This window comes from Phacochoerus africanus, chromosome 8 (genome assembly GCF_016906955.1).
Source record: "Phacochoerus africanus isolate WHEZ1 chromosome 8, ROS_Pafr_v1, whole genome shotgun sequence".
NCBI lineage: Eukaryota > Metazoa > Chordata > Mammalia > Artiodactyla > Suidae > Phacochoerus > Phacochoerus africanus.
The window spans coordinates 34,343,630-34,369,677 of NC_062551.1; the positions used below are offsets into that span (position 1 = coordinate 34,343,630).

Here is a 26,048-nt window from a genome sequence, read left to right on the forward strand (position 1 = left end):
AATGTTCCAAATGAGTCTTGTGATTTCTTTCCCCTTTGTGGGGAAAAATTCACTTGAATTGCAACTTCATTAATAATAATTAAAAAAAATAGAATGTTAAAGCATAGTATTGTAATTTTTGTTGTTTTTTTAATCAACAGTGTTATACTTGAATTATGGACCCTACAGTTCTTATGCGCCACATTACGACTCCACATTTGCAAATATCAGCAAGGACGATTCTGATTTAATCTATTCAACCTATGGAGAAGACTCTGATCTCCCGAATGATTTCAGGTGAGCCACCAGTTCATCAGTATTCTGAGTGCTACATTGTCCTAAAATAGAGATACATACAAGAAATCTATCGACACAGTTATTCAAATGGTAGAAAATGTGTTTAGCAGTTTTTTTTAATTGACATTAATTAAATAGACCTGTAGTTATCATCATTCTTTAGTGGAAACTAAATACTTTAAAAAGAGAATGTATCTCCCTAGTATTTTCCGATGGTGGTATGTGCAGTACTTTAATTCCTGCAAAAATATCTTTAAAGATGCTATCTACCTCAGCTTACTAAAACTCAGGAGCTTGTTGCTTCACAATGTTGATGTGCCACTTGTTCTTCTGTAACATTTTTGTGTGGCGGTGAGTTGTTCCAGACTTGATCGGTTTGGGAAGCTGCAGCATATTTTTCCCAGGATCAGAGGGGGACATGGTTCGATTCCTAAGGCAGCCGTAACAATCGCAGCTGCACTCAGCCATCCCTTATTCCATGTTTCTGTGGGAAGATCACTTTCCGTGTTGTGTAGGGTGCTGAGTACTCTGCATCCCATCAACTTAATGAGATTTTGTCCTGATTTACTGGGATTCTGGCTCTGGGTGGGACACTGAGCTTGGGTTATTCCTTCTTGGCATTGGAACCTTGTTAAACTTTCATTGTGTGTAAGAATTTACTCCATAGATTAGCCAATCTCTTGGTCTTTCTGACAAAGAGGGGATTGTTCACTTTTATACATGTATGGTGGTGATGGTGGCAGTGTTTTTACAGGGCAGAGGTCCTTAAGTCAGAGACTGACTCTGGTTTAAGATCAAGGTATTTGTATCCTTTAGACCTCTTCTCACCAGCTTGAACAAGTTCCTTCTAGATTATTCATACACGCATTCTACAAATAGGCATTGCATGTTCCTTATGTTCCAGGCAATTCTTCTAGATGCTGGGGGTTTCCACGGGGGAACAATGCTGTCGTCAGATGATGACAGGGGTTTTGAAGAAAAGTAAAAACACAAAGGAAGATAGTGGCTAGGATTGAGAGAGGGGTGCAGCTTTAAATAGGATAGTCAGGGAAGGCTTTGCTAAGTGAACTTGGAGCAAAAACTAAAGAAGCAAACATAGCTGTCTTCCAAAAGAAGAGCATTCCGGCCAGTGGAATAACTGTGCAAAGGCCCTGAGATGGGAACCTGCCGTATACCTTTAAAGAACAAGAAGAGCGGTCACGGGCAGAAAGAGTATAGGTAGATCTTTGTAAGGACTTGGAGTCTTATTCTAAGTGAAATGGGAAAATATTGGTGGATTTTGAGCAGGGTAGTTACTGAATCTGGCTTATCATTGTAAAAGGATCGCTGTGGCTGCTGTGTGGAAAACAGATTGCGGGTGGTAAGGGAGGAAACGGGAGCTGCTGTCAAGATCCAAGTGAGAAATGGACCGTGGAGGTGGCAGCTGAGGTGCTGAGAAAGGGCCAGTGGTCAGCCAGTCGGGTCTCTTGACTGGTCGAAATGGGGCATGAGAGTGAAAAGTCCAGGACGCCACGGTTTTAGACAGAGCCTAGAAAGATGACATTGCTGTTTACTGACAAGGGGAAGATTTTAGATTGAGCAACTCAATTTTGGACGTTTTGAGAAGCCCATTAGAGCTCCCCATGGAGCTGTCCAAAAAGTACAGTCCAAACCAGAGGTGTAACTTTGAGAGGTTTTAGTACACAAGAGAGTCCTGAGTGACTGCAGTCGCCTGAGGGAGGCAGTGAAGGGGAGGAGCAAAGAGCCCTGCTGACTGAGCCCGGGACCCCGTCCTCACTGAGGTCTTGTTTTTCCTTGAAGGTTTCCACAGGAGCATCTCCTTTTCACCGTGTTCTTGATATTGTTTAATTCCGTCCTGATCCCTGGTAAATACGTCAGTAGTGTTGTGCCTAGGTGGAAAGTGTCACACCATGGTGTGTGAACCGAGGGCGTCTGGTGAAACAGCGGGCTGTAACAGGGAGATTACACCAGTGGAGGTGATTTATGTGAAAGTGACTTTCCTAACACTCTCTTTTCAGCATCCATGAGTTTTTGGCCACATGCCAAGATTATCCATATGTTATGGCAGATAGTTTACTGGATGTTTTAACAAAAGGAGGACATTCTAGAACCCTGCAAGAGTCGGAGATGGTAAGAATGCTGCTCAAGAAACAGGGTGATTTGTCATTGGCTCTCAAGTGTTAGTCATCACTGTTATGAAACCATGGGATTAACCACTGTGACAGCTGGACTCCATTCCACTGAAAAGACAGCCCAGCCCGGGTGGAGACCATGGGTGGAGGACAATGAACGGAAACGAGTAACTCGGCCACTAGGATCTGTGAGGCCAGAAGATTGTCATTATCGCCTCATCTTGAGAACGTAGGAATCAGAAATGGGGTTATAACTCAAGAAGTCAGCTCATGTTATGTACCCTAACAAAAAAAGGAAGTCTTACTCACTTGAAACTGAGTCGACTAAAACGATAGGGAATGTCTTTTTCCTTATTATGCAGTAACAGCAGTGGCAGAGCCTTAAGTGAAAAAGTAAAAAGCTTCCTCACTGCTGTCTTTTATTAATACTTTAAACTATCTGGGATAATTCAGAGACTTGGCTCAAAGATTAGAACCAGAAAATGTTCCTTCTGGTATAGAGAGTTCATCTCCAGAATGTCCTTGTCACTGTAATTAGATGAACCCTGTCTCCTCTGGGTCATAACTCTTCCTCGTGGCTCTGACTGTATTTGTCTTGTCCTCTGCCCTCACTGTACCTGTCATTTGGTTACCCGTCAGCAGAGCTGAGTCAGCACCTGAGGTTCAGTGAGAACTAAATATATATATATTTGCCACACCTGCAGCAAATGGAAGTTCCTGGGCCAGGGATCAAATCCGAGCCACAGCTATGACAGTGCCAGATCCTCAACCCACTGACCTTAACTCTCACTAAGCTGGGCTGGGGTTCAAACCCTCACTTCCACTGCAGTTGGATCCTTAACCCACTGTGTCACAGTTCGTTTTTTGCCCTTTTTCTCTTCTAGGGCTGCATCCTCGGCATATGGAGGTTCCCAGGCTAGGGGTCCAATCGGAGCTGTAGCCTCCAGCCTATGCCAGGGCCACAGCAAAGCCAGACCCACAGCTCATGGCAACGCCGGATCCTTAACCCACTGAGCAAGGCCAGGGGGATCAAACCCGCAATCTCATGGTTCCTAGTCGGATTCATTTCTGCTGCACCACGACAGGAACTCCTCACACAGTATTCTCAAAATGCAAATAATTATATCTAATTAATTTTTGTTTTAAAAATTATATTTTAATCATGTTCTTATTCCTTTTATCTTGCCATGAAACTCTTGATATTTTTCTATTTTCCTTGTATATATCTTTTAATAAAGTGTTTTTCTTTCTCCTTATAGTCATCACCTGAAGAGGAAGGCCAGCCTAGGACACTTGACACAGCAAAAGAAATGGAGGTGATTATATTTTTTTATTGTATTTTATTCTTTATTTCTTGTTTCGTTGTTATTGTTTTTGGCCCATAGCATGCAGAACTTCACGGGTCGGGGATCAAACCCATTCCACAGCTATAACCAGAGCCACAGTAGTGACGATGCCAGATCCTTAACCTGCTGAGCCATAACAGAACTGCTGTATTTCATTCTTTATAAGAAATATTTAAATAGAGAATAAGCTAAAAAGCGTAAATGATAAAGGTTTTTTTTTTTTTTTTTCCCCCATACCTATGGCATGTGGGAGTTCTCAGGCCAAGGATCAAACCCTTACTACAGCAGTGACAACACTGGATCCTTAACCTGCTGAGTCACCAGGGAACTCCGAAAGTTTTTATTTTAAAAGAAAAATATGAGTTCCTGTCGTGACTCAGGAGAAACAAATCTAACTAGTATCCATGAGGACACAGGTTCGATCCCTAGCTGTGCTCAGTGGGTTAAGGATCCAGCATTGCCGTAAGCTGTGGTGTGGGTCCCTCTGTTGCTGTGGCTGTGACGTAGGCCAGCAGCTACAGCTCTAATTGGACCCCTGGCCTGCAAACCTCCATATGCCGCAGGTGGGGCCCTAAAAAGCAAAAAAAAGAAAAAGAATCTTAAGAATGGGAAGGAAAGCTGGGCAAAAAGTTTATAGAGTAGAGTTGTAAGGCCCCAGCTGAAATGGCAGTCAGTATGCACTGAAACCATTTTCTGCACCACACACTTTTAGCTCATATGTACACAGAGAAATTGGGTGATCAGACTGTTTGAGCTCGGAGTGCATACCGCAGTTGAAACAGAACCCTTAACTTTTGGTTACTTGTTATCAGGATTGATCTCTTCCTACAAAGCAGCGTTGGGGTTATGGAAACTCTGGGTCTTGTGATTCCAAAAACAAAACACTCTTTTTAGGATTTTGTTTCTTCCTTGCAATTCTGACAGTCTGGCTTTGGGGCCAGGAGGAGGCCCAGGAAGTATCTCGTGTTTGAGGTCTGTTGTAGAGGAGTGCCACTGTGTAGACTGAAAGATTGCCTGTGAACCTCAGAAATATGCAGCACTGTGATAATCAACAAAATCTTCACAGTGTAGGCAGGCAGTAACAAGGCCTTTATCTTTGGAGTAGTGATTAAAAAGAAAAAAAAAATGCGAATTGTGTAAGACTCACCATTCCATTACAGAGAAGTGTGGATTTATGGACACTGTTGCCAGGATTTGAAAATGGCATTCTAAAGGTTGTTAGGCATCAGAATTATAACAATAAGTAAGACAACTCAGTTTATAAACACAAGCCGTCTTACTAATTTCTCATTCTAGCACTGTTAGGGCTTAGCAAACTGAATTTTTTTTTTTTTTTTTTTTTTAAAGCTGGTTACAGACATCGAGCCAGCAGGCTGCTTAGACTCCAGTAATCAGGACAGGCTCATAGCACTGAAAGCAGTAACAAACTTTGGAGCTCCCGTGGAAGTTTTTGACTCTGAAGGTGAGTGTCTCCAGAAGGTTTGAAAGAAATTCTTCATGACCCAGGCACTCAAGATTGAATGTCACGCTAGCACAGAGTAAAATGGCCACTCTCTACAGGAGCATCTTGGCCGGCCATGCTTCGGTGAAGGGAAAGCCTTTCTGCAGTGTTGCTTTCTTGAGGGGAATCACTCCCTTGAGGAGAGAAGACTAACCAACAACTAGCAAAAACCCCAGAGCATAGTACTCAGTTTATTGCACAAGATCGGAGAGACGTTAAGTCCATGCTGTAAGTTGTTTTTCTTACCACACAGAAGCCGAAGTGTTCCAGAGGAAACTCGATGAGACCACCAGACTGCTCAGGGAGCTCCAGGAGGCCCAGAATGAGCGTCTAAGCACCAGACCGCCTCCCAACATGATCTGTCTCTTGGGTCCCTCGTACAGAGAAATGCATCTCGGTACGTTGCACCTCTGGTAGGAGGAGAAGCAGGGGGCTTAAAGGAAAACCTTCCCAGGAGTGACACAGCTATAAAGTAACCACGAAAGACCACCATGGACAGTTGATTTTTTGCATGTATATGTTTATTGGGCTTTTGATTTTTTTTTTCCAGTTATCTAAAGGAAACACATTTCAGTACCTTGAACTATTTTTATGTTGATTATTTTTTTTTTCCTTCTAGCTGAACAGGTGACCAATAACCTTAAAGAACTGGCACAGCAGGTAACTCCAGGCGATATTGTCAGCACGTACGGAGTCCGAAAAGCGATGGGGATTTCCATCCCCTCCCCGGTCGCTGAGAACAACTTTGTGGATTTAACAGAAGGTACATGCCTGTGTCTCGGGAGAGCGGAGGGCTCGGTGTGAGTGAAGGGACTCTCAGCCGTCTCCCCCCAAGTAACATCGGCAAAGTTGGGCCTCTGTGTGTTAATAATGCATGAGCTGTTTTAGTTTTATTTCCATCGTGTCTAAAGACTAAATGAAGATTTCACACATTCACAGAAAAAGCTCCAGTTATGCACCTAGTCTTTAACCTTGAACATGGTAAAAAAGGGCTGTCAGCAGTTACTCTTCTTCATCTTCACATCCCTTTTTTTTTTTTTAAGGGCCGTACCTGTGGCATATGGAACTTCCCAGGCTAGGGGACAAATGCAGAGCTGCTGCTGCCAACCTACACCACAGCTTGTGACAACACTAGATCCTTAACCCACTCATCGAGGCCAGGAATTGAACCCATGTGTTCATGGATGCTAGTCGGGTTCGTTACCACTGAGCCCCAGTGGGAACTCCTTCATATCCCTCTTTTAATTAAAAGGAAAAGAGTGCTGAATGAAGGGTTTTTTTGGTTTTTTTTCCCCAGATTTTGAAGAACCTAAAAAGACTGATGTTACTGAGTGTGGACCTGATGGGATTTGAAGCTAACTGGTATTTGATTATATATTATGTACATATTTTTTTTCACTCTTAACTTGGAAATGCTTTTCAGAAGATATTAAATATTTGTAAATTGTGTTTTTAATTAAACTTTGGAACAATTTTAATGTTCCAGAGATTGGGCTTCTATTAGGTAATAAAGCTGAACCTGGGACTGTGAGCTGTATTGTGCATCTCAGCTAAGTTACCCCTTTGCCTTTCCCTGGGGCTGAACTTCAGGATGAAGTGATAGAGAAAAGCTTGGAAATGAAACAGCCTTTTTCATGACCCTCCATTGAAAGAAGTTTCCCCCAAATTGGGAGTTCCCATTGTGGTTCAGCAGAAACAAATCTGACTAGCATCCATGAGGCTGCAGGATTGATACCTGGCCTTGCTCAGTGGGTTAAGGATCCCGTGTTGCCAAGAGCTGTGGTGTAGGTTGCAGATGCAGCTCGGATCTGACAATGATGTGGCTGTGGTGTAGGCCAGCGGCCACAGCTCCAATTCAACCCCCTAGCCTGGAAACCTCCATATGCCACAGGTGCAGCCCTAAAAAGACAAAAAAGGTTTCCCCCAAATCATTTAAATCCCTCATTTCCCATATTTGCTATGCTTCTCATTAAGGAAATTATAACCAAAGGGTTCCTAACTTACTAGATTTCACCTTGGTGTTTTATTCAAAAAGTGGCCTGGTTGGAGTTCCCGTTGTGGCTCAGTGGAAATGAATCTGACTAGTATCCATGAGGATGTAGGTTCGATCCTCTGGTTAAGGATCCAGCGTTGCCATGAGCTGTGGTGTAGGTCACAGACATGGCTTGGATCTGGCGCTGCCACAGCTGTGGCATAGGCCGGCAGCTGTAGCTCTGATTCGACCCCTAGTCTAGGAACCTCCATATGCGGGTACAGCCCTAAAAAGACAACAAAAAATGCCCATCCAGTGAGATATTCCATTGTTATACCATGAAAACAAATACACTTAAAATAACCTTAGAATTTACTAGTATGTTCCTTATATACCTGTTGGGAATGATGTCCTTTTGTAGGTGGATGAGGTGATTACGGGCTTATCACCACAGGAAAGAAAATGGAGTTTCACATCAGTAATTTTGTCTGGTGTTCCTTTTCGGTTTGTTTTTCCCATTTGTAAGAGGGTTATTCGGAACTATAGTAAAAGGATAAGCCAGGTAGGAGAACAACAGACCAAATCATCCTTGAATACATAAGGAAATCACCACGCTTAAAGGAAAGTTTACGTTTCTATTTACTGTTTCTCACAGGTCACTTATGCCTCTGCCATGTGCCTAAACTACTACTCATCTCCTTTTATCTGAAATGCAGACGTCACGTGCCTGAGCAGCTTATGGTAGGAGACCATGAGATGTGGTCCTTTTCTATGTCCAGGCACTAGACTGACTGTAGCCAAGTTCTTAAGACCCCGCTCAGGCTGTATGGGTCCCATCTGTAAAACACCAAACACCAAGCGAGAAAGTGTTTTACTATTTTCTTGACTTTGAAAACTAACATTTAAAAGAACAAGTAGAGTAAAGGAAAATTGATTCTCTCAAGAGAGTTAAGATGACCTAATCTTTCAAAAATTTGTATATTCTTGAAAGCATATGCCAAGAGAGTTAAAAAAATCAATTCAAATATTTATGTTTGTTAAATATAATTCCTGCAGTAACTGACTCTTAACTTTAGATCTAGTTAGCTAAAGTAAGCTCCTGAAGACCAAGAAAACATTTAAATTCAAAACACTTTAGGATGGGGAGTTCCCGTTGTGGCGCAGTGGTTAATGAATCCGACTAGGAACCATGAGGTTTCGGGTTCGATCCCTGCCCTTGCTCAGTGGGTTAAGGATCCGGCGTTCCCGTGAGCTGTGGTGTAGGTCGCAGACTTGGCTCGGATCCCGCATTGCTGTTGCTCTGGTGTAGGCCGGCAGCAACAGCTCCAATTAGACCCCTAGCCTGGGAACCTCCATATGCCGCAGGAGCAGCCCTAGAAAAGGCAAAAAGACAAAACACTTTAGGATGTACAGGTTTTTCAGATTGCTAATTTAATATATGAAAAGCTAAACAAAGTAGAAACTCTGGTACTTTATAAAATGGAATAATAACATTTCGAAACAAATGTTACAGATCTATAAATATTCAGTATGTAGAATAACCCCTAGTCAATTGCATGTACTTTCTCAAAGCATATTTCTGTACATATACACAATTTATACAGTGGTTAATAATCTTTTTTGTTAGGAAATTTTCTTGATAAGTACACCAGAAACCTTCAGGTGTGATTTTCACTAGTGTCAGGGAGGCCCCCTTAGTAGAAACCTGAAGCCAGTCCCTCACCCATAGAGAAGGTCACTGTTAGAAAAGATGCTTGTCCTGTCGTAGAGCAAAATGACAGTTGTGGAGAAATGACCTGGTGATTGGCAAACAGATTTATAAAAAATAAGTGATTTTTACGGTCAGTTGCACACTATAATCTGAACATCAGAAGCCCGAAACGTAATATTTTTACCTGAATACAGTGCTTTAATTAAAAATAAAAATAACATGAATGATTACCAATTATTTTTTAAACTCCCAACTGGGATAACTCTTGAAACAAAATAATTTGCATATTATGGGAGTATAAATCTCTCCACCCCAGAGAGGCCAGCTCACTGATGTGTATCTACACCGTATCATCGACAGAACCTTCCTGACTCTCCAGGAGAGCCCTGCCGAACAGCCCTGGTCACTGCTGGCTTTAACGCTATAGAGTTCAGCGTAGTACTCACCTGAAACCAGCACTTTACATGAAGAGTCTGGGTGTGAAAAGGCAGTTTAAGGCTTATTTCCCTTACCAGCATTTTTCACCCTAAAATTTCTTTAGGACAAGTTCTCGTGATTTATTCATACCTATTTCAGTTTCATGCAGCGCCTCAGAGCTGCCGCTAGTCCTCCCTTTTCCGTGCCTGGGGCGGGCCTCAGTCCAGAGCCTTCCATCCTGGGCAGACCCGGCTGCAGCTTGGGGTCATCTTTTGAAGTCTCACATATGCAAGAATTTCCATATAATTTCAGAGGAATTCGTGGATGACTTCTGGCTAAGAAACCCTGCTGTGTAGTGAGATTCAGCTATATATTCCAAATCCCGGGGATGCACCGCGCTGGGTCCGAGGCAGTGATGTCCGTTTGGAGAAGGGAATGGGCAGTTTGGCTACTCCTCACCTGGCACCAGGTTGACTTCTTTTGACGCTTGGAGCTGAAGCGCTCTGAGACCCCACCTCGCAGACCCGGCTCTTTGACCCGCCTGGATTAATTCAATTCAGAACAAGAACATCCCAGCACTTGTGCGAGGGCTGGGCTCCCCAGATACGGGACCCTCTACACGTAGATCCTCTATGCCTGGAAGCTTTTCCCAGCCAGCCCTGAGGACTGAAGGAGAGAACCACAGGTTGTCCAAGTCCTCGACCCAGACTCCATTCCTTTCCAGTGCAAAGCCAAGACAGAGTCGGAGGTTGCAGAGGGCACTCAAAAACTCATGAGGAGTCGGGAAAGGGCTGGGAGCGTATACCTTTCCTCCTGGGCTCTGCTTATTGAACCTGACCTCAAAACGCCAGCTTCAGAGTTGTCCGATTCCGAGCCAAGGCTGTGCTGCCCCAGCCTTCCTGGTGGGATGGAGCGCCTCAGCTCCATCCCATGCTTGAGCTCATCCCATAAGCTCACACTGGAGGGAGGAGAGTGTGTCTGGCATCTCAGAAGTCATTAAAAAGGATAATACCTCCATTTAAAACAACACATGCCAAAGGTGACGGGAAGTAAGAAGTGTCTGTTACAGGGTTTTCTCCCTATTGTTGAGAACCATTTATAGATTTAAAACACCGTTTCAACTCTGTTTGCCTGTATGAGAAATGTGGAATCTTATAGCTGGTCTGCTAGGGAGAAAGGGGTCGTGTTGTGTGTATGTTCCAGGCCCACCATGTCCTGGACCAGAAAAGAGGCATCTCCCCTGTGCAGCTCACAGGTGATGGGGGGAGAGGGGGGGCGAGTGAATGTGGGTGGCGGCATCTCTGGGTCATTGTCTAAGGTCTCCCCCATAGCACCTGGAGGAACGAGAGGCTAAAACTCACAAATGAGCCTTTCCCCGCTGTGTTGGAGCTGTGCAGGCGCCGACAGCACAGGGTTCTGGCTGCCTGTGTGTGGTGCAGCTTGGCGGTCACCTCAAGCCAGCATCTGGCACAGGTTCCAAGATTTCCTCCAGTGCAAGTCCGAGGAAGCCACGCACAGCCACCTGCCGGGGTAGTGATGGCCAGGGCCTGGGACTGCCCCTGTGACTGGAGGGGGGCTGAGCCGTCCTGTCTCTGGCTAGTTTCAGGGAAGGAAATGGGCTTCCAGCATGTTACCAAAAGACCCTCAGTTCATCCCCAACCCTTGACACTTGGCCGTATCCGTGCAGACAAAGTAAGTCCTCAGTTCGCCTTTGCCTTTGACGTTAATCAGTCCTCGGCATTCGCAAGAATAGCCTAGTCCCTGGAGGATGGTACACGTCTCTTCTGTAACCTGGAAAGGAAAGCTTAGTCTTAAGAGGCTTGGAGGAACCAAGGGAAATCGGCCGGCAGGAGCATACATGTCTGGTTTCCCTCAAGAATTTTGTGGCTCCAATCCCACAGCTGACTGATGCCTGGGAACGTCTCTCCCCCCAGGCCCAGGTTTCTTAGGTGAGTTCCTACCTGGATTTTCCCGAGCTCCCCAGTGCTCTCCATTCGACTGGCAACATTGACTGTGTTCCCCCAGATGTCGTACTGAGGTTTCCGTGCCCCAATCACTCCAGCAATCACAGGCCCGTGGTTTATGCCTGAAGGTAATGTTTGCAGTTGGCAGATCATAGAGGCAAAGCCTCAGGCCTGTAAGGCCACAGAATCCACCCGCCAACCACAGAAAGGGTTGACCACACACAAATGAGGGCTGGAAGGGTGCTTCCCGAGTCTGTGACGTGAGATGGGGAGTTGGTGCTGCGGCTGCGAGGAGGGCGCACCCTGGGCAGGCCGTTTTCAGACTTGGCTTTACTTGAGAAGACGCCTGGGTCCAATGTTAACACTTTTCTTAGACCTAATCTCTTAAGGAGTGAATGGGCTTTGAGCACTGCCCCTTTTAGCTAACAGTGACTAGTTAGGTTAATAACTTGGCTTTGTTTTCAGTCTATTTTAAGGTCACTTGTTTACAGCTAAGGGTTTGGGCTTTCCCTTCTCTGTAGCGATATAGTCCTATTGCAGCTTTCAAAGATAACTTCATAAATAGTATGCAAGGAAAGAATACTTAACCCACTTGCTGGGGTTGGAAGATCAGAGAGGGATTTCTGCAACTTCTCATAACAGATGGCAACATACACGGGGCGGAGTGGGGGCGTTGCCAGGAGCAGGGGGCCACACAGTCCCACCCAGAGCCCAGGCCCAGTCCGCTTTCCCCGGGCCTCACCCACTCGGAGGCGGAAGGAGTTGAAGGAGTGCCGGTTGATGCCATCCAGCTTGCTCATCAAGGCAGTGCTGAACTCCACCATGATGCCGATGTGGGCATGCTGCCGCTCCAGGTCCTGCAGGATGGGACGGCTCAGCTGTCCCCCGACTTCCCACCTCCACCAGCCACGTGTCAGGTGGACCCTCCAGAGCACCTGACCTGGCATGTGCCAGGCAGGGTGTAAAACCCATGGTGGAGGCCACTGATGGGCAGAGATGTACTGAGGCGCCTCCACAGGGTCCAGGACCTGCTCCCCTCCCGGCGAGGGGCCTCCAAAGCCCCCCTCGGGCTGAGCCATGAGCTCCTTCGCCCTTCCCTCCGAGGACGGCACACCGGGAGGCACCCCCTTTTAAGGGAAGTTGGGGCCATCTACTGAATTTCCCTCATTTGCGGCTGGATGAGGAGGCCACCAGATTACTGAGTACCTGGTTCTCGTGCCCTGAGGGGATGCTGAGCCCTGCAGCTGCCATGTACGTGCTGCCGATGGTCTTGATCTTCTCCACGCCACTGAACTTGGGCTTTAACAGAAGCTGTGGGATGAAGGAAGGCGGGGCCGTACAAGGGGGCTGCAGCCCGGCCTGCCCGGGTTCTGAGAAGGGCTGAGGAGTCCCTTCCACCACCACTTCTAATGCAGCTGGTCCCTTCCCTTCTGAGGTCACACCTCCGCACAGGTGGGGACACAATCCCTAGGTTCTCTCCCGGCTCCTCTGCTTGTCTGCTCCCTGACATTCCCGGTCTCTTCCTTGTCTCCATTCTCATCTGTCTCACTCCACTGAGGCGCTGACACACCACTTAGCAGTGTCTACACAGGCATGTCAATTATTTGTCTGCAGCTAAGAGCTAAGCCCAAACTGAGTGACTTCCTCTGAAGCAGGTTGATAGCATGGGCTCGGCAGGAAATCGGACTGTTCTTTGAGGACCTGTCTCTAACCTAAGCACGCTGCGCCTCACAAATGTAACAAAATACTTACTGAAGAGGCAAAAGGGCAAGTGTGCGTGTACTTTTTTTAATTTGTGTGATGTGTGCTCCCCTGGAGGGAGCTGCAGCCCGGGTGCCACCCTGCCCCCTGCAGCTCAGGCCTGGCGGGTCCGTACCTCGTCAAAGTCGGCGATGATCTCGTTCAGCAGGCGCAAGCACTCCAGCCCTTCCTTGTTGACGTCGCACTCCGTGTAGAACACTTTAAAGTCCGGCACGGAGGCGAACATGACGCACACGCAGTCGTAGGACTGATGGTACCAGTCCTGGATGGATGGGGGTGGGGAAGAAGCGGGACCCTGTGACCCCCGGCCTCCTGAGGGGCGGGAGCAGACTGGGAGGCGATGCCTCGAGCCCCAGGAGCGGGTGCTGGGGGGATGGGGGCGCTGAGCAGCGGTCCTACCCCCCCCCCACTGGCCCCCCAGCTGTGGCCGTGATAAAAGGGAGATTCAGAATCAGCTAGTCAGGGAGGCTCGGGCTCCAGCTGGCACCTGGGTCTGCACAGCTGGACTCCAGGACCTCCAGGTAGCAGAGGTTACAATCAGGAGGCCTGGGTTCTATACCCACTGGGCCCGAGTTTCCGTATCTATAAAACTCACTGCTACACAGAATGGGTAGAAATGCATTTTTTCATCAACAGATGGCCCAGGTTACATACACCTGGACGTTTGATCCTGCAGCAGTCCTGCCAGCCCCATTTTACAGATGTGAAAATCAGGGCCCAGCAATAAGGTACCTTGTCCGTGACCACACTGGAACCCAGGCCTCTGATGCCAAAGCCTGGGCGCTTGGGTGAAGCCGAGAGCCACGGACACCAAGGGCAGACAGCACCGAGTGGCTCTGAGGCCCCCTCCACAGCATGCATGTGTGCCCTCGGCCTCCCCACCCTAGTGCAAGCCCCTTTCTTGCCCACACCTCGTTTAACTTATCACCAATGAAGTGGGCGGCCACGTGGGCTGGCAGGACATTCTCTAGAAGAAGGCGGTTCACGTTCTCCATGGTTTCAAACTCCTCGTGTTCCTTCTTGAACTTCTTCTTCCACAGACAATCCAAGCGGCAGTAATAGTCGATCTGTGGACAGCGGTTGGGGACCATCAGTGTCCCAGCCGCAGGGAGCTCGGGCTGACCACACAGGCCAAGCAGCTGGCAGGTCATGCTTATCACCCTGGGGGCTACGGAGCCAGTCCCTCAGCACTACCCTGTGCCAGGGTAAATGTCTCCAACTCAACAGCCATCCCCCAGTGACTTTACAACCCTAGTCAGCCAGGACTCAAGTGACCCACAGGATTAAATGTCACTCTGTCCTGATGGGAGTTAAGGACACTTACTCAGGACCTCTGACCCAGGGGCCGGAGTGGCCCTGAAGACTGCTGTCTTGGGTGCTGCTCCAAACCCAAGGCAGCCCGAACCACCCCCTGTCGTCTCTCCAAGTAGGAGATAAAAGCAGCTCCATTGAACTGGGCTGCGGTACCTGTCTGGAGAGCATGATGAGGGTGGCGTAAAACAGGACCAGGTAGAAATTGATCATTGTCTTCAGATCCCATGAGCAGGATGGGGAGCTGCTGGATGGGGAGGAGAAAGGCAGGCGTCATCCCAGGTCCCCCTAAAGCCCCCCGGGGCACAGGAGGCAGCGTGGGGCCCGGACACAGTGCCAGCCCATGAGAAAGTGAACAGACGGAGAGGGCTGTCCTCAGAGCTCACAGGGGGACTTCAGGTTGTAAAGGAAAGAGGGCTGGGGGTGGAGGTTGACAGGGAGGCGGGGAAGGCTCCCTGAGGTGGCATCTGGGTGACAAGGAATAGCCAGAGCCAAGGCTAGAGGGAAAGAAGTCACCCCAGGCAGGCAGGGGAGCAGCCCAAGGTGAGCGGTGTTCGCAGGTCAGCAGGAGGAATCTGCGGGTGCAGGCCAGACCCACAGGAGCGACCTTGTCTTGGGTCCCAGGTTTCTACCTTTTAGTTCAAGGGGAGCCAGGCCCCTCTCCTCAGCCCAGTGGCCCCAGAACACACACACACACCAGCCCCTCCCATGCTGTCCAGGAACAGACAAAAGACAGATCTCGAGATCTAGGATGTGGCTCAAAGCAGGGGACTGGGCTAGAGCTGAAACCTCTGCCACCCCACCCCCAGGCTGGCCTAGAGACAGGATGACCCAGTGACCTCCTGGGACTGGGGTGGGGGGGGCGGCGGAGATGAGTCACACTCAGCTCTGAGTGCTGCAGACCTGGGGCCTGAGCCCATCACTTCTGCAAGATGGAAACCAGGCCACCAGCCAGCCCACCCCCAGGGTGTCCAGACGGGGCTGTGAATGCAAAAGCAGCTTAGTTTAAAATGACACTGAGACGAAACAAAAAGTGCTACCGTGGGCCACAGTCACGACGGGTACTAGGACAGCGTCCTGGTGATAAATGACCTGGGCCTACCTGAAGGTGCCATTGGTCTTGGTGAGGTTGCCCAGGCTATGGGCACAGCAGTCCCACTGCCAGCATGGGGAGATGTTGAAGAGCACCAGGTAGGCCACCAAGGCCACTGTCAACAGCACGACCTTCAGCTCCAGGCTCATCCTCAGGAAGACAGAGCAAGCAATGAAGGCCAGGATGCAGCTGCAGGTGTAGTACTGGAAAGACAGGGATGTTGGCCACCCCACCATCTCCCGTCACCAAGAGGCACCTCCTGAACCAGTGATCACCAAACGGAGGGACAGCTTTAGCCGCGGGGGAATCCATGAAGAGCAGGGTGTCCTCAGCATCGCTTGCCTGGCTGACCTCCCTTAATAAGGAGCAGGTAACGGAATCTAAAACTTTCTGGGAGTTCCCATCATGGTGCAGCAGAAACAAATCCGACTAGGAACCATGAGGTTGCAGGTTCAATCTCTGGCCTCGCTCAGTGGGCTAAGGATCCAGCGTTGCCGAGAGCTGTGGTGTAGGTCACAAATGTGGCTCGGATCCAGCGTTGTTGTGGCTGTGGTGTAGGCCGGCAGCTGTAGCTCCAATTCGACCCCTAGCCTTGGAACCTCCATATGCCATGGGTGCGGCCCTAAAAAGCCAAAAAATTATAGTAAAAAAATAAAAAATAAAACTTTCTAGTATTGTGTGGTTTATACTGTATTTTTACTTTCACTTATTGCAAGTGAACGTACTTAAAGGAAAAAAATATAGTGAATAAGAACACAGGTGGTGTGGAGTTCCCACTGTGGCTCAGCGGTAATGAATCCAACTAGTATCCGTGAGGACGAGGGTTCAATCCCTGGCCTTGTGGCTCAGGATCCGGTGTTGCTGTGAGCTGTGGTGTAGGTTGCATAAGCAGGTCCGATCCTGTGTTGCTGTGGCTGTGGTGTAGGCCGGCAACTGCAGCTCCAATTTGACCCCTAGCCTGGGGACTTCCATATGCCACCAGTGCAACCTAAAAAAAAAAAAGAATGCAGGTGGTGTTTGGCTGTGACAAGGTCAGGGGCAGTGGTCTGAGTTCTGCCATGAATGAGCTGGCCCCTCCCAAAGTGCATCCCCGCCCGTGTTACTCTCCTGCTCAAGATCACGGTGTGGCTCCCCAGTGCCCCCAGACTAGAGACCAAGCTCTTCACCCTGGCACTCAGGCTCCACCTGGAGCTGAATCTAAGCTACCTCTGGCTGCATCTCCCAATCCCCTGAAACCCGCTTTGCCCACTACCTGCCATGCCTTTTTCCCACTGTCCCCTCCCCCATCCCCCATCCCATAACCTCTCTGCTCTTTTAGAGACCAGCTCAAGTTCACCACCACCCCCTCAAGTCTCACAGCCCTCTTCCTGTCTGGGAGGGCACTCTAGACCGTTTCTGGTGTCAGCCACCTGCGCCCAGACCTGGCTCCGCCGCCTGTGAGACAAATCCATCAACCCCTCCGCACCCGCTTCCCCATCGATGATGTGGGGCTCATGACGGGCGTGTCAGGAGACACCCACCAGCACAGGGCGCTCCCACTGTGACCCAGCTACCAGACTCCTGAGCCCCACCCCGCCCAGCTCACTCTGCATCCCCAGGTGAGGCCAGACACCCGTGAGCTCAGATGCTCAGCCTGTTCCAAGCACGTGCATGGCATTCGGCATGAGGACTCATGGTGCCCGGAGGGACACACTCACCGGGAGGAGCTGACACAGGATCCTCTCCCGGCTGCTCACAGTCCTCAGGCCCGTCTCATTCCCGGCAAGCAGCCCCGGGGCTGGGAAAGGCATCAGCGGCTACAGAAAAGACAGGTGCCCATGAGGGCGGTCTGGGGGTTCCAGGCCTGCCCAGAGGGCAGGACGAAGGACCTGGAGGGGCCAGGGGGTGGGCCCGGCCTTCTGCAGGCACCGTGGGCATCTCCTGCAGGTCCAGTTCTAAGCCCAGCTGGAGCCATGGAGCCTCAGGGTCTCACCGCAGCCCAGAGTCGTGCAGAGAGAGCATGCAAAGGAAGCTGCCTGGACCCACCCCAGAGCCCTGGAGGCATTTTCAAGGAGCCCTCTTCTCCCCAAGTGACGTGGAGGGAGGTGGTCACAGAGTCACAGAGTGCAGGTGGCACGGAGGTGGGGGAGAGAGATGCTGGCTCTCGATGTCAGAGCAGGGAGGAACCGGCCGAGACAGGTGCATCTCAGCACAGAACACATGAGCCCAGCCTGAGAAGCCGGGTCCTTAGGGTCCCTGGCGAGGAGGCTGGGTCTCAAAGAGGCTAGGACAGGGGCTCTTCAGGGCCCAGGCAGGAAGACTGAATGTCAAGGACACCAGTGGCTCCAGACATCCCGGCCTGTGGGCTAAGCACATGCGCACTCCAGGGCCCCAGGTCCTTAGACAGAAAACGCAGGGTGATGAGCTCGGAGCCACCACAGGAACCTCGCAGGGCCCGCCCACAGGGCTCCGAATCTGGTCACACCAGATGCCGCTTTTAGGCAACAGGATTATAGGATTCTAGAATCTGTAGGTTCCCAGCGTCAAAGACTGACTCCCTCCACCCGGGAAGCATGCACAGCCGCCAGGCCCGCCTTTCCCACCCCCAGAACCCACCAGGTTGACAACAGCGATGGCGAGCAGGCTGCCGATGGTCAGGACGGCCAGGGACACCCGCAGCAGGGGCTGCGTCTCCACACTCTCGGAGATGGCTCGGAGCGTCCCCCGGGCCGGGCAGCACCTCTGTGAATCATAGAGTCGAGTCACCCATCACCCACACCCAGACATGGAGGGGGAGCCTGCAGGAGGCCTGGCCCAGGAGACCCACAGCCCCGGGACCCAGCAGGTGTGAGAGCTCTGCTGGGGAGAGTTAGCAGGTGCTGTGCCACCTGGCCCACAGCTCGGGACATGTGTGGTGTGCAGACAAAAGGGCCATCCCCACCCCTGGGGCCAGGGACAGCCAGAGCTGCTTGGGGAATCCTGGCACCCAGGAAGGGGAATCCTGGCACCCAGGAAAGGGAATCCTGGGAGAAGCTTCCAGAGCAGGCAGCAGACTGTCCTCCAGGTGGAGAGGCAGAGCTCAGGGGGAGCGGGTGGGGCAAGGAGGGGAGAGGGGCAGGGGCTCGCACCGCCACAGCCCCAGCACCCAGTGGGGCTGGCCGGCTGCTCCGTTAGGGGTCTCCCCACTCACCAAGAACCCATCAGCAAAGCACAAGCCCAGCACCAGCCCCATCAGGCAGGCCACCACCCCAAAGGACACGCCCAGAGCCGCCATCCTGCAAAGGAAAGAAAAACCTCAGTTCTGGGGGACCCTCTGCTCAGGGCTGAGCCACAGGCGAGCTCCCAGCCCCTCAGTTCGCCTTCTGCCCCCACCCAAACGGCTACCCTACTCTCAGCCAAAGGGGGTCTTTGAACACCGTGGTCCAGCTGCCCCACGAACAATGCACGAGGCCTGGCCAAGACATGAAGATCAAAATCAATGTCTCATCTGCCTTTCAGGGCCAAGTCTACAGGAAATGAGTGATTGCACAGCCTTTCGACTCCTGTCTGGTACGAAGGACCATCCAGCGTTCCCTGTCTCACCTCTTAGGCACATCCTGAACCACAATCCTCGTGGAGCCTTTGGCCTAACCATCCTCCCAGAAGCTGCCATGTAGCTGACCTTCCTTCCTGGGACCTCAGCCTCCTGTCCCTGCCCTTGCCACACCAACAGGGCCTTTGGCAGAAGCATGCATCCCTGCGGCTCCTGCGTACTGGTCGCCGACCCTGGATAAGGCATTAACCCCTGGTCCCTCCGTTTCCCACGGTAAGAGGGAGATGGTGGCGGCTATGGCTTGAGGCGTCAGCCCTTCCAGGCATTCGAACACCTGAGGCAAGAGTCACAAAGAGAAATGCCAGCCGGGCCACACAGACACCTGGGGACTTTCAAGGTGACAGGCATCTGGGAGGGGGGAGGCCTGCAGCTTAGGAGACCAAGCACATTCAATTAAAACAAAATAAAAGTTGGCAACTCCGGGTGAGGGGACCACAATGCCTGGTCTGGTTCCAGGGCTCCAGGGTCTAAAAGTACCAACTCTGACAGCCAGCTCCTTCCTGCGGGTTTTCCAGTGGGTTCTGCAAGGTCCATCCCTCCTAGCCTGAACCCGTGGACTTGACCTTCCCCGGACTGACCTGGGCATCAGCAGGACATGGATGAGCAGGATGCAGACGAAGACCAGGCCGGCACAAGCGAAGTAGTAGCGGGCCCGGGGGATGGGCGCCAGGCGGTACTGGGGGCGACAGAGACCGTGAGGGGTGACCAGCAGGCTGAGACCCCCACCTGCAGGGCCACTTGCTCTGACCCCTTCTCAGGTCTAGTTAATCATCTGAGAAAAAAACACCTTACACCCCCCACCTCGACCTCCAGGTAATGCTGTTACATCGTCATGAATTAATATTCCATCTTGCAGTTTCTCTTTCATATTTAGAGGGGCTGCCTTTCCCTCCCCCACCCTCTCAGGTCTCTGACTTTATTTCCAGGTTCCTGGAAAAGCCTGTAGCCCAAGTCCATGGACGAGAACCAAACATGAGCTCTGGGGCTGCTGTGACCAGGGCCAGTGGCGGGTCTGTCCTCACCCAAAACCAAGGAGTACGGCCAGGCCTGAGCCCCGACCTGTCGGGTGAGGGGACCCTGTGCTGCCCGCCCCTCACCAGGCCCCTGGCTCAACAGCTCAGGCCTCAGCGCTCTGGCTGCAGATGAGCAAACTGAGGCTCAAGGGAGCCCGTAGCCGGGCCAGGTCTCAGAGCCAGCAGAAGGCCCTCCTGGCGGCTCTCCTGTGAATACGCCTGCCTCCAGGTCCCAAGCTCTTCATCGAGGGAGCCCCCCAACTCAGGGGGCCCCCCAGTCCTGGAGACTGAAGCGGCAGAGAGGCCCAAGCACCAGAGCCATGGGCTGGTCCACCCTCTTTGGGCCACACCTGCAGCCAAGACACCCCAAACCTTCAAGTCTGTGAAATAGGCACCAGCGCCCACTTGGGCCAGCAGGGTGATGGCGGAATGACGCTTATGTGTGCCCTGGATGCTGCCAGAACCAGCAGGCACTCATAAGTAAATGGTCACTAGTGGGACAAAAGCATGGTGTCACAGCAGCCAGACAAGAGAACATGTCAGGTCCCACCAACGGTGATGCCAGGTTTGCAGCTCTTTCCTAAAAAGGCCGACACTGTCAGCCAAAGGTGGGCCTGGCCCTTATCCGCTGAGGTTCTGGCATCTGAAGAGATGCCCCCAACCCAACTGGGCACACCACCAACGGGCACGTTGTCAGGTACCGGGTGAGGCCCACTAGGAAGAGAACCCAAACAGGGCCGAACTGAGTCCCATCCCCACCTCGACGGCAGCTGCAGTGACTCCTCAGCACCCTTCCTGAGCAGACCTCGCGGGGGTGCTGGCTGTCCAGTGGCTGACACTCCACACCCTACCAGCCCATTCCTGGGGCTGCTCAGAAGTCCTCACCTCTCGCTCAAAGCCCTTCTCCAGGAAGATGGACCCAAAGGTGGAGAAGTCATCAGACTTGGCGCAGCAGGGCCTATGGGGCAGCAGACACAGGCGGTGAGAAGGGGAGTCAGGGGAGCAGGGGTGGGGCCCGCCCTTGGGGGGGAGGGGGGCGGGGGGCACGGGGGTAGAGGACCGGGCCCACCCTTGGGAGGCAGCACCACGGACACACCTGGTCCTGGGCCACACACAAAGCAAGCCACGTGGGGGGACCTCTTGGAGGGGGACGGGGCGAGCAGAGGTCTCAGTGCCTCACCTCGTGGAACTGAGCCCCTCGATGGCCGACAACATCTCATCATCGGACGAGTCATCCTCCGACCGCCCCTTGAGGGAGGCACTTCTGCAATCAGACACCCACAACTGCAGAGCCCCAGGGACCTACATCCACCTGCCCAGAGGCAGGGGTGTGGACGAGATGTCTCACCCAAGTGGGGTTCCCAGATGCCAAAGGGAGGTCCCAGAGCCTCATGCAGGATGGCGGAGCCACAGGAGGGTCCCAGTGAAGGCCCAGCATCCCACAGCGTCACTTAGCCAGCAGCCCAGCAACGAGCAGAGGGCAGACCCCAGCCCCCGGTCCAAGGCCTCGTCCACTCATCCCCAGGGTTCCCTCTCCCCAGCCCCACTGACTCCATATAGGATGGGTATACAACAGGCACTCAATCTTTGTGAAGTTCTGGGTCCTAGAAACACTCAGACCCCAGCCACAGCCAAACCCACAGTCAGGGTTGGGCCTCATGGAGCTGCCCTCCTGGACAAAGGCTGGTCAGGGCCGCCTGCCTAGAGGAGGGGACAGGGGCAGGAAGGCAGGGAGGCAGGGGGACAAGGCACGCACCTGTCAGGGGTCCAGTGGCGTCTCAAGGGAATGGCCTGGAAAGGAAGGGGGCGGGAGATGGTTACTTTCCAGGACACAGGGCCTGGGTCTACCATCTCCAGCCAGCCTGGAGCATTGGCCAAATGCCTTCACTGCCCCAAGTGCCCCAGAAAGGAGGGAGGGAGGCAGGGCAGAGCTCAGAACCCCTCTGCAGATGATAAATGTGAGCCTGGGCTGCAAGGACGCCCTTAGCACGTGCTCTCCTGCCCCCTTCCCAGGGTCCCTGTTCCCAGCTCTCTGGGAGGAGGGGTCCCACCTTAGGCCTCCGCCCATTGAGGACAGGCGTCTCGTTGCTGCTCACACTTTCCCGCTGGTTGAGGTGAGCGAAGGGCCGCGCTGCCCCCCAGGACTCCAGGTATCGGGTCATGCGCACGGATGCCCGCATCTTCAGGGTCGAGTCCCCCTTGCTCCTGGGGAGGTGTTGGCTGGGCTGGGGTGGCTGCTGGCTCTGCAGGAGACACAGACACCACCTGTCCCACCCCTTCCCTCTCAGGCCAGGAAGTGGCAGCCACCCGCATCCTGCTCCCCCAGAAACACAATGCTGCCCTGAGGACGGGGCCATAGGACAAAAGGGGAACATGGCCAAAAAATAAAAAAAATAAAAAAGGTTGCTGGGTCTGCAGCCCCTTCAGGATGGACGTAAGCCCAGTGCATTCCTTGGTTGGGCTGGGGGGATGCCCCAGCTCTGGGCCCTGTCCCTGCCTCAGGCACAGCTGTGCATGCCCCTCAGACCCTCCACTGCCCCAGGGCAAGAGGTGGGTAAAGGTCCTAAGCCCGAAGGCTGCACGTGACCCGTGAAGCCCCTCGGCTCCTCCCTGTGGAGGCAGCCCAGGGAGACGGCGCCCAGGGAAGCCACAAGCATCCTGCCCTGCCCACCCACATGTGGCTGGCACATGTCCCTCCTGCAGGAGCAGCTGGGAGGAAGAGGAGTGCTGGCCAGCAACCCAGAGAGATGGCCAACCCAGGGGCCGCCCCCTCGGCCCCCTTCCAGGGCCAGCATTCCAGAGGGTTCCACCTGAACAGCCCCCAGACTACAGCCTGGGTCCACTACGTGCCACATGCCTGCTGTGGCCATGTCAGGGACACAGTGGCTTAGCCAGGCCCTGAATGAGGGGCCCAGCCCCACGTCCTTCTCCCTACCACTCCGACAACCCCGACCTGCCTGGGACCATTCTCAGCTGGCGAGGCCAGGCAGGCATGGAAAAGGGGGGAGGGAAGCGAAAGACCTCCACACCCCCCAGAGACAAGCTTGGGCCACCTCAAGGCCTGTTGACACCCCCACCCCCTAACATATCTGCCTCCACGAGTCCCCGTCTCTGCAATTCCCACAAATGCCCAGATGAACCAGCACCTACAGCCACAAACACTCGTTAAGCCACAAGCGGCAGCTTTCCTGGAAACGTCTTGCCTCCTTCTGGGATAGAAACATTTTTAAAGCCTGAGCTGCGTCTGTCTGCCAGACCTGAGGCAACAGCCTGGAACTCAGCCCTTGGGAGGAGATCCCAGGGTCCCGAGAATGAGCTGTGCCCTGAGATGAGTGACCTGCCCGGGGAGGGGGCAGTTCTTGGTCTCCTCCACTGTCAGCAGTTCTGCTGGCATGGCCTCCAGCCGTTCAAGGTCAAAGTCACTGGCACTTCTCTCTTAGGGCAGGGAAGCCAGACACCCCGGCTCCCTGGAAATTAAATGTCTACTGAAGATCCATTTGTTCTGAGTAAAAACACCCCCAGTTCAGAAGTGGGGCTCAGGAGCTCCCGTTGTGGCTCAGTGGAAATGAACCCGACTAGCATCCACGAGGATGCAGGTTCGATCCCCGGCCTCACTCAGTGGGTCAGGGATCCAGCATTGCCATGAGCTGGGGTGTAGGTTGCAGATGCAGCTCAGGTCCCACACGGCTGTGGCTGTGGCTGTGGCCAGAAGCTGTAGCTCCGATTCAACCCCCAGCCTGGGAGCCTCCATATGCTGCAAGTGCAGCCCTTAAAAAAAAGAAAGAAAGAAAGAAAGAAAGAAGTGGGGCTCAGGGAGGGCACCTGCAACCCTCACTGTCCCCTCTGGACACTCTTCCCCAAGGCCTAACCCCTGTAAGCCTATAGAAACCAGAGCTGGGAAAAGACCGCCCCGCCCACAACAGGAGGTGCCCTCGAGCATCCGTGTGGTGCACGCTGTGCAGTCATGAGGAGAGACGAGGGCGGCCTCTGTGCACAAAACCTCTGTCCATGGGTGAAGAAGGCAAGGTACGTCCTGGTGGGGGTGCGCTACCTTCTGGGGAGGGCAGAGAGTCTTTCCAGCTACTTAAACGCACACAGACACCCCCGGAAGTACTGGGAACTCACCACACTGGTCCCCTTTAGGGGGGATGAGCTGGCTACAGAGAGGGATGCTCGGAATGCTTTCTACAACATGCCCTTCGTGTGTTTTGAATTTCCAACTATGCAAATGAATAAAATTAAACCAAGAGAGGGGAAGGTAGCACTGCCAGATAAAATACAGGCTGCGCAGTGAACCTGGTGCAAGACACTTGTGCTAAAACCTTCTCTGCTGTTCATCTGCAACCCGAGCCTGGGGGTCCTGGGTCCTACCTGCCCATCTGACGTCCCTGAGGGGTGGGTTCTAGGGCTACACCTGCCGCCCCCTGGGGTGGGGTCAGGGGCTCTGCTTCATTCATTCATGAGCTCTGTGGGCCCCTGCTTCATGCCAGGTTGTTGTTCTAGGCATGGGGGTTGCACCCTGGAGAAAAGGGACCCCCCACCCTGAGCCTGCCCACGTGGAGCCCCGACTGACAACGAACAAGTGAAAAGGATACACAGGAGCACTTGGGACAGAGGGAAGAGGGCCCTGGGCACTGGGAGCAGCAGTGACAAGGGTTCTGGGGCAGAAGAGCCTGGCAGCGGAGGGACATGAGGATGGCACGGGGCTGGGGGGGAAGGAAGGGGGGTGGTCAGAGAAGTGGGTGGGGTGCAGAGCTGTGGGTACAGGGTGACGGGCCGGGAACAGTTCCTAAGGTACCCCAGAGGGGTTCCCCAGATGCCAACTCAGCATCGCGGGGGGAGCATCAGCAGGATGAAGCCTGAGGGGGTCGGAGAGGCTCACAGGCTGGCCCTCTGCTCCCCTGGAGACTGGCAGGGGAGCCAGCCCTGAGGACAGCCAAGGCCAGAGGGAGAGGGGGCTGGAAAGAGCCAGCCACAGCCAGCATTCTTGAGCAAGCCCCGCGGGTGATTCACAGAGGGCCAAGGGCCGCCAGGCGGCTGGCCTCCCACGGACCAGAAAGAATGGCCCCTGCAGACACAGGCAGGCCGGCGGGGGGGCAGGACCAGGGGCCACCCGCCTAGAAGCAGCCCCATGGCCTCCGCCACCACGGGGTCCTGAAGAAGGCGAGGCCCACAGAGAAGACGGAGACACCAGCCAAGCAGGCGGACACGGCGGGGCCCCCGGCCATGGCCTGACGCTCATCCAAAGCGTGTTTTTAAAATGCGTCTTTGGGAAATCGGGAAGATTAGTGACGACCTCATGGAAAATAAACTGAGAGTGACTATTATTTCTAGAATGTCCATGATGCACCCAGTTCACGGCGAGGGCTCGGCCCAGATTAGCTGGTGCTCCTCCTGAGGTGGGCACTGCGGCTACTCCTATTTCACAGGAAAGAACTGAGACACTGTCACTTGGGGCCTAGGGCCCGCTCGGGGATGGGGTGCTCCCTCCAGCCCTGGGTAGGTCTCTGCCCAGCTCTCCGCAGCCTTGAAGGGGAAACCTCTCCCCTCCACAGGGGCCCGTCCCCCACCCCGGGGCCCCCCAGCCCCCCGCCCGCACCCCCAGCCTGCTGCGTCTGAGCCTCGTACCCGGGGGTCGATGACCAGGTAGGTGCGAATGTTCATCTCTTTCAGGTAGGGGTCCCGCTGCTGCCCGTGCCCATCCTCCACCTCATACGCCTTGTCCAGGTGGTTCAGCGTCGCCTCTGTGATATGCACCCGGCTGGGGGAGACCAGAGTCAGACAGCAAGCAGCAAGGCCCAGAGAGGGTGGGCACCTGCCCAGGGGCGCCCAGCAGCCAGGGCCGAGCGGGTTGGGGCCCAGACCAGCCCCCCACCACCACCACTTCGAGGTCACTGATTCCACCTCTGGCCCCGCCCTGGCCCTCCCAGCCCAGAGCCGGGGTCACTGGCCTGTGACCCCACTGCCGTCCAGCTGAGCC

At 53.0% G+C, this 26,048-nt stretch overlaps 2 protein-coding genes across 11 annotated transcripts in view; one reads left to right on the forward strand and one right to left on the reverse strand.

Annotated features, from left to right (window-relative positions):
- Positions 1 to 6,786, forward strand: part of BRD7 (bromodomain containing 7) — a 41,266-nt gene extending 34,480 nt beyond the window's left edge. Inside the window, exons 11-17 of the mRNA XM_047791172.1 lie at positions 141 to 276; positions 2,295 to 2,406; positions 3,668 to 3,724; positions 5,102 to 5,216; positions 5,509 to 5,652; positions 5,875 to 6,018; positions 6,553 to 6,786. Coding sequence (XP_047647128.1) covers positions 141 to 276; positions 2,295 to 2,406; positions 3,668 to 3,724; positions 5,102 to 5,216; positions 5,509 to 5,652; positions 5,875 to 6,018; positions 6,553 to 6,608 — 764 coding nt within the window. The 3' untranslated portion in view covers positions 6,609 to 6,786. The remainder of the gene's footprint in view (positions 1 to 140; positions 277 to 2,294; positions 2,407 to 3,667; positions 3,725 to 5,101; positions 5,217 to 5,508; positions 5,653 to 5,874; positions 6,019 to 6,552) is intronic.
- The window catches only part of ADCY7 (adenylate cyclase 7), a 67,605-nt gene continuing 47,569 nt past the window's right edge, over positions 6,013 to 26,048 (reverse strand). For 5 of the 10 annotated variants that reach the window (XM_047791166.1, XM_047791165.1, XM_047791169.1 and 2 more), the window contains 17 exons: positions 25,697 to 25,829; positions 22,120 to 22,311; positions 21,825 to 21,859; positions 21,249 to 21,332; positions 20,954 to 21,026; positions 19,634 to 19,731; positions 18,654 to 18,738; positions 18,080 to 18,205; positions 17,182 to 17,280; positions 15,494 to 15,687; positions 14,548 to 14,638; positions 13,992 to 14,147; positions 13,196 to 13,342; positions 12,526 to 12,630; positions 12,062 to 12,176; positions 11,317 to 11,441; positions 8,638 to 11,146 (listed from right to left, as the gene is read on the reverse strand). In XM_047791166.1, the coding sequence (XP_047647122.1) occupies positions 11,000 to 11,146; positions 11,317 to 11,441; positions 12,062 to 12,176; positions 12,526 to 12,630; positions 13,196 to 13,342; positions 13,992 to 14,147; positions 14,548 to 14,638; positions 15,494 to 15,687; positions 17,182 to 17,280; positions 18,080 to 18,205; positions 18,654 to 18,738; positions 19,634 to 19,731; positions 20,954 to 21,026; positions 21,249 to 21,332; positions 21,825 to 21,859; positions 22,120 to 22,311; positions 25,697 to 25,829 (2,005 nt within the window). In that variant the 3' untranslated portion in view covers positions 8,638 to 10,999. Of the gene's footprint in view, positions 6,113 to 7,622; positions 7,768 to 8,637; positions 11,147 to 11,316; positions 11,442 to 12,061; positions 12,177 to 12,525; positions 12,631 to 13,195; positions 13,343 to 13,991; positions 14,148 to 14,547; positions 14,639 to 15,493; positions 15,688 to 16,046; positions 16,107 to 17,181; positions 17,281 to 18,079; positions 18,206 to 18,653; positions 18,739 to 19,633; positions 19,732 to 20,953; positions 21,027 to 21,248; positions 21,353 to 21,824; positions 21,860 to 22,119; positions 22,312 to 25,696; positions 25,830 to 26,048 lie in introns of those variants that run through there. The other 5 variants (XR_007136420.1, XR_007136421.1, XM_047791167.1 and 2 more) reach the window with 5 other exon arrangements.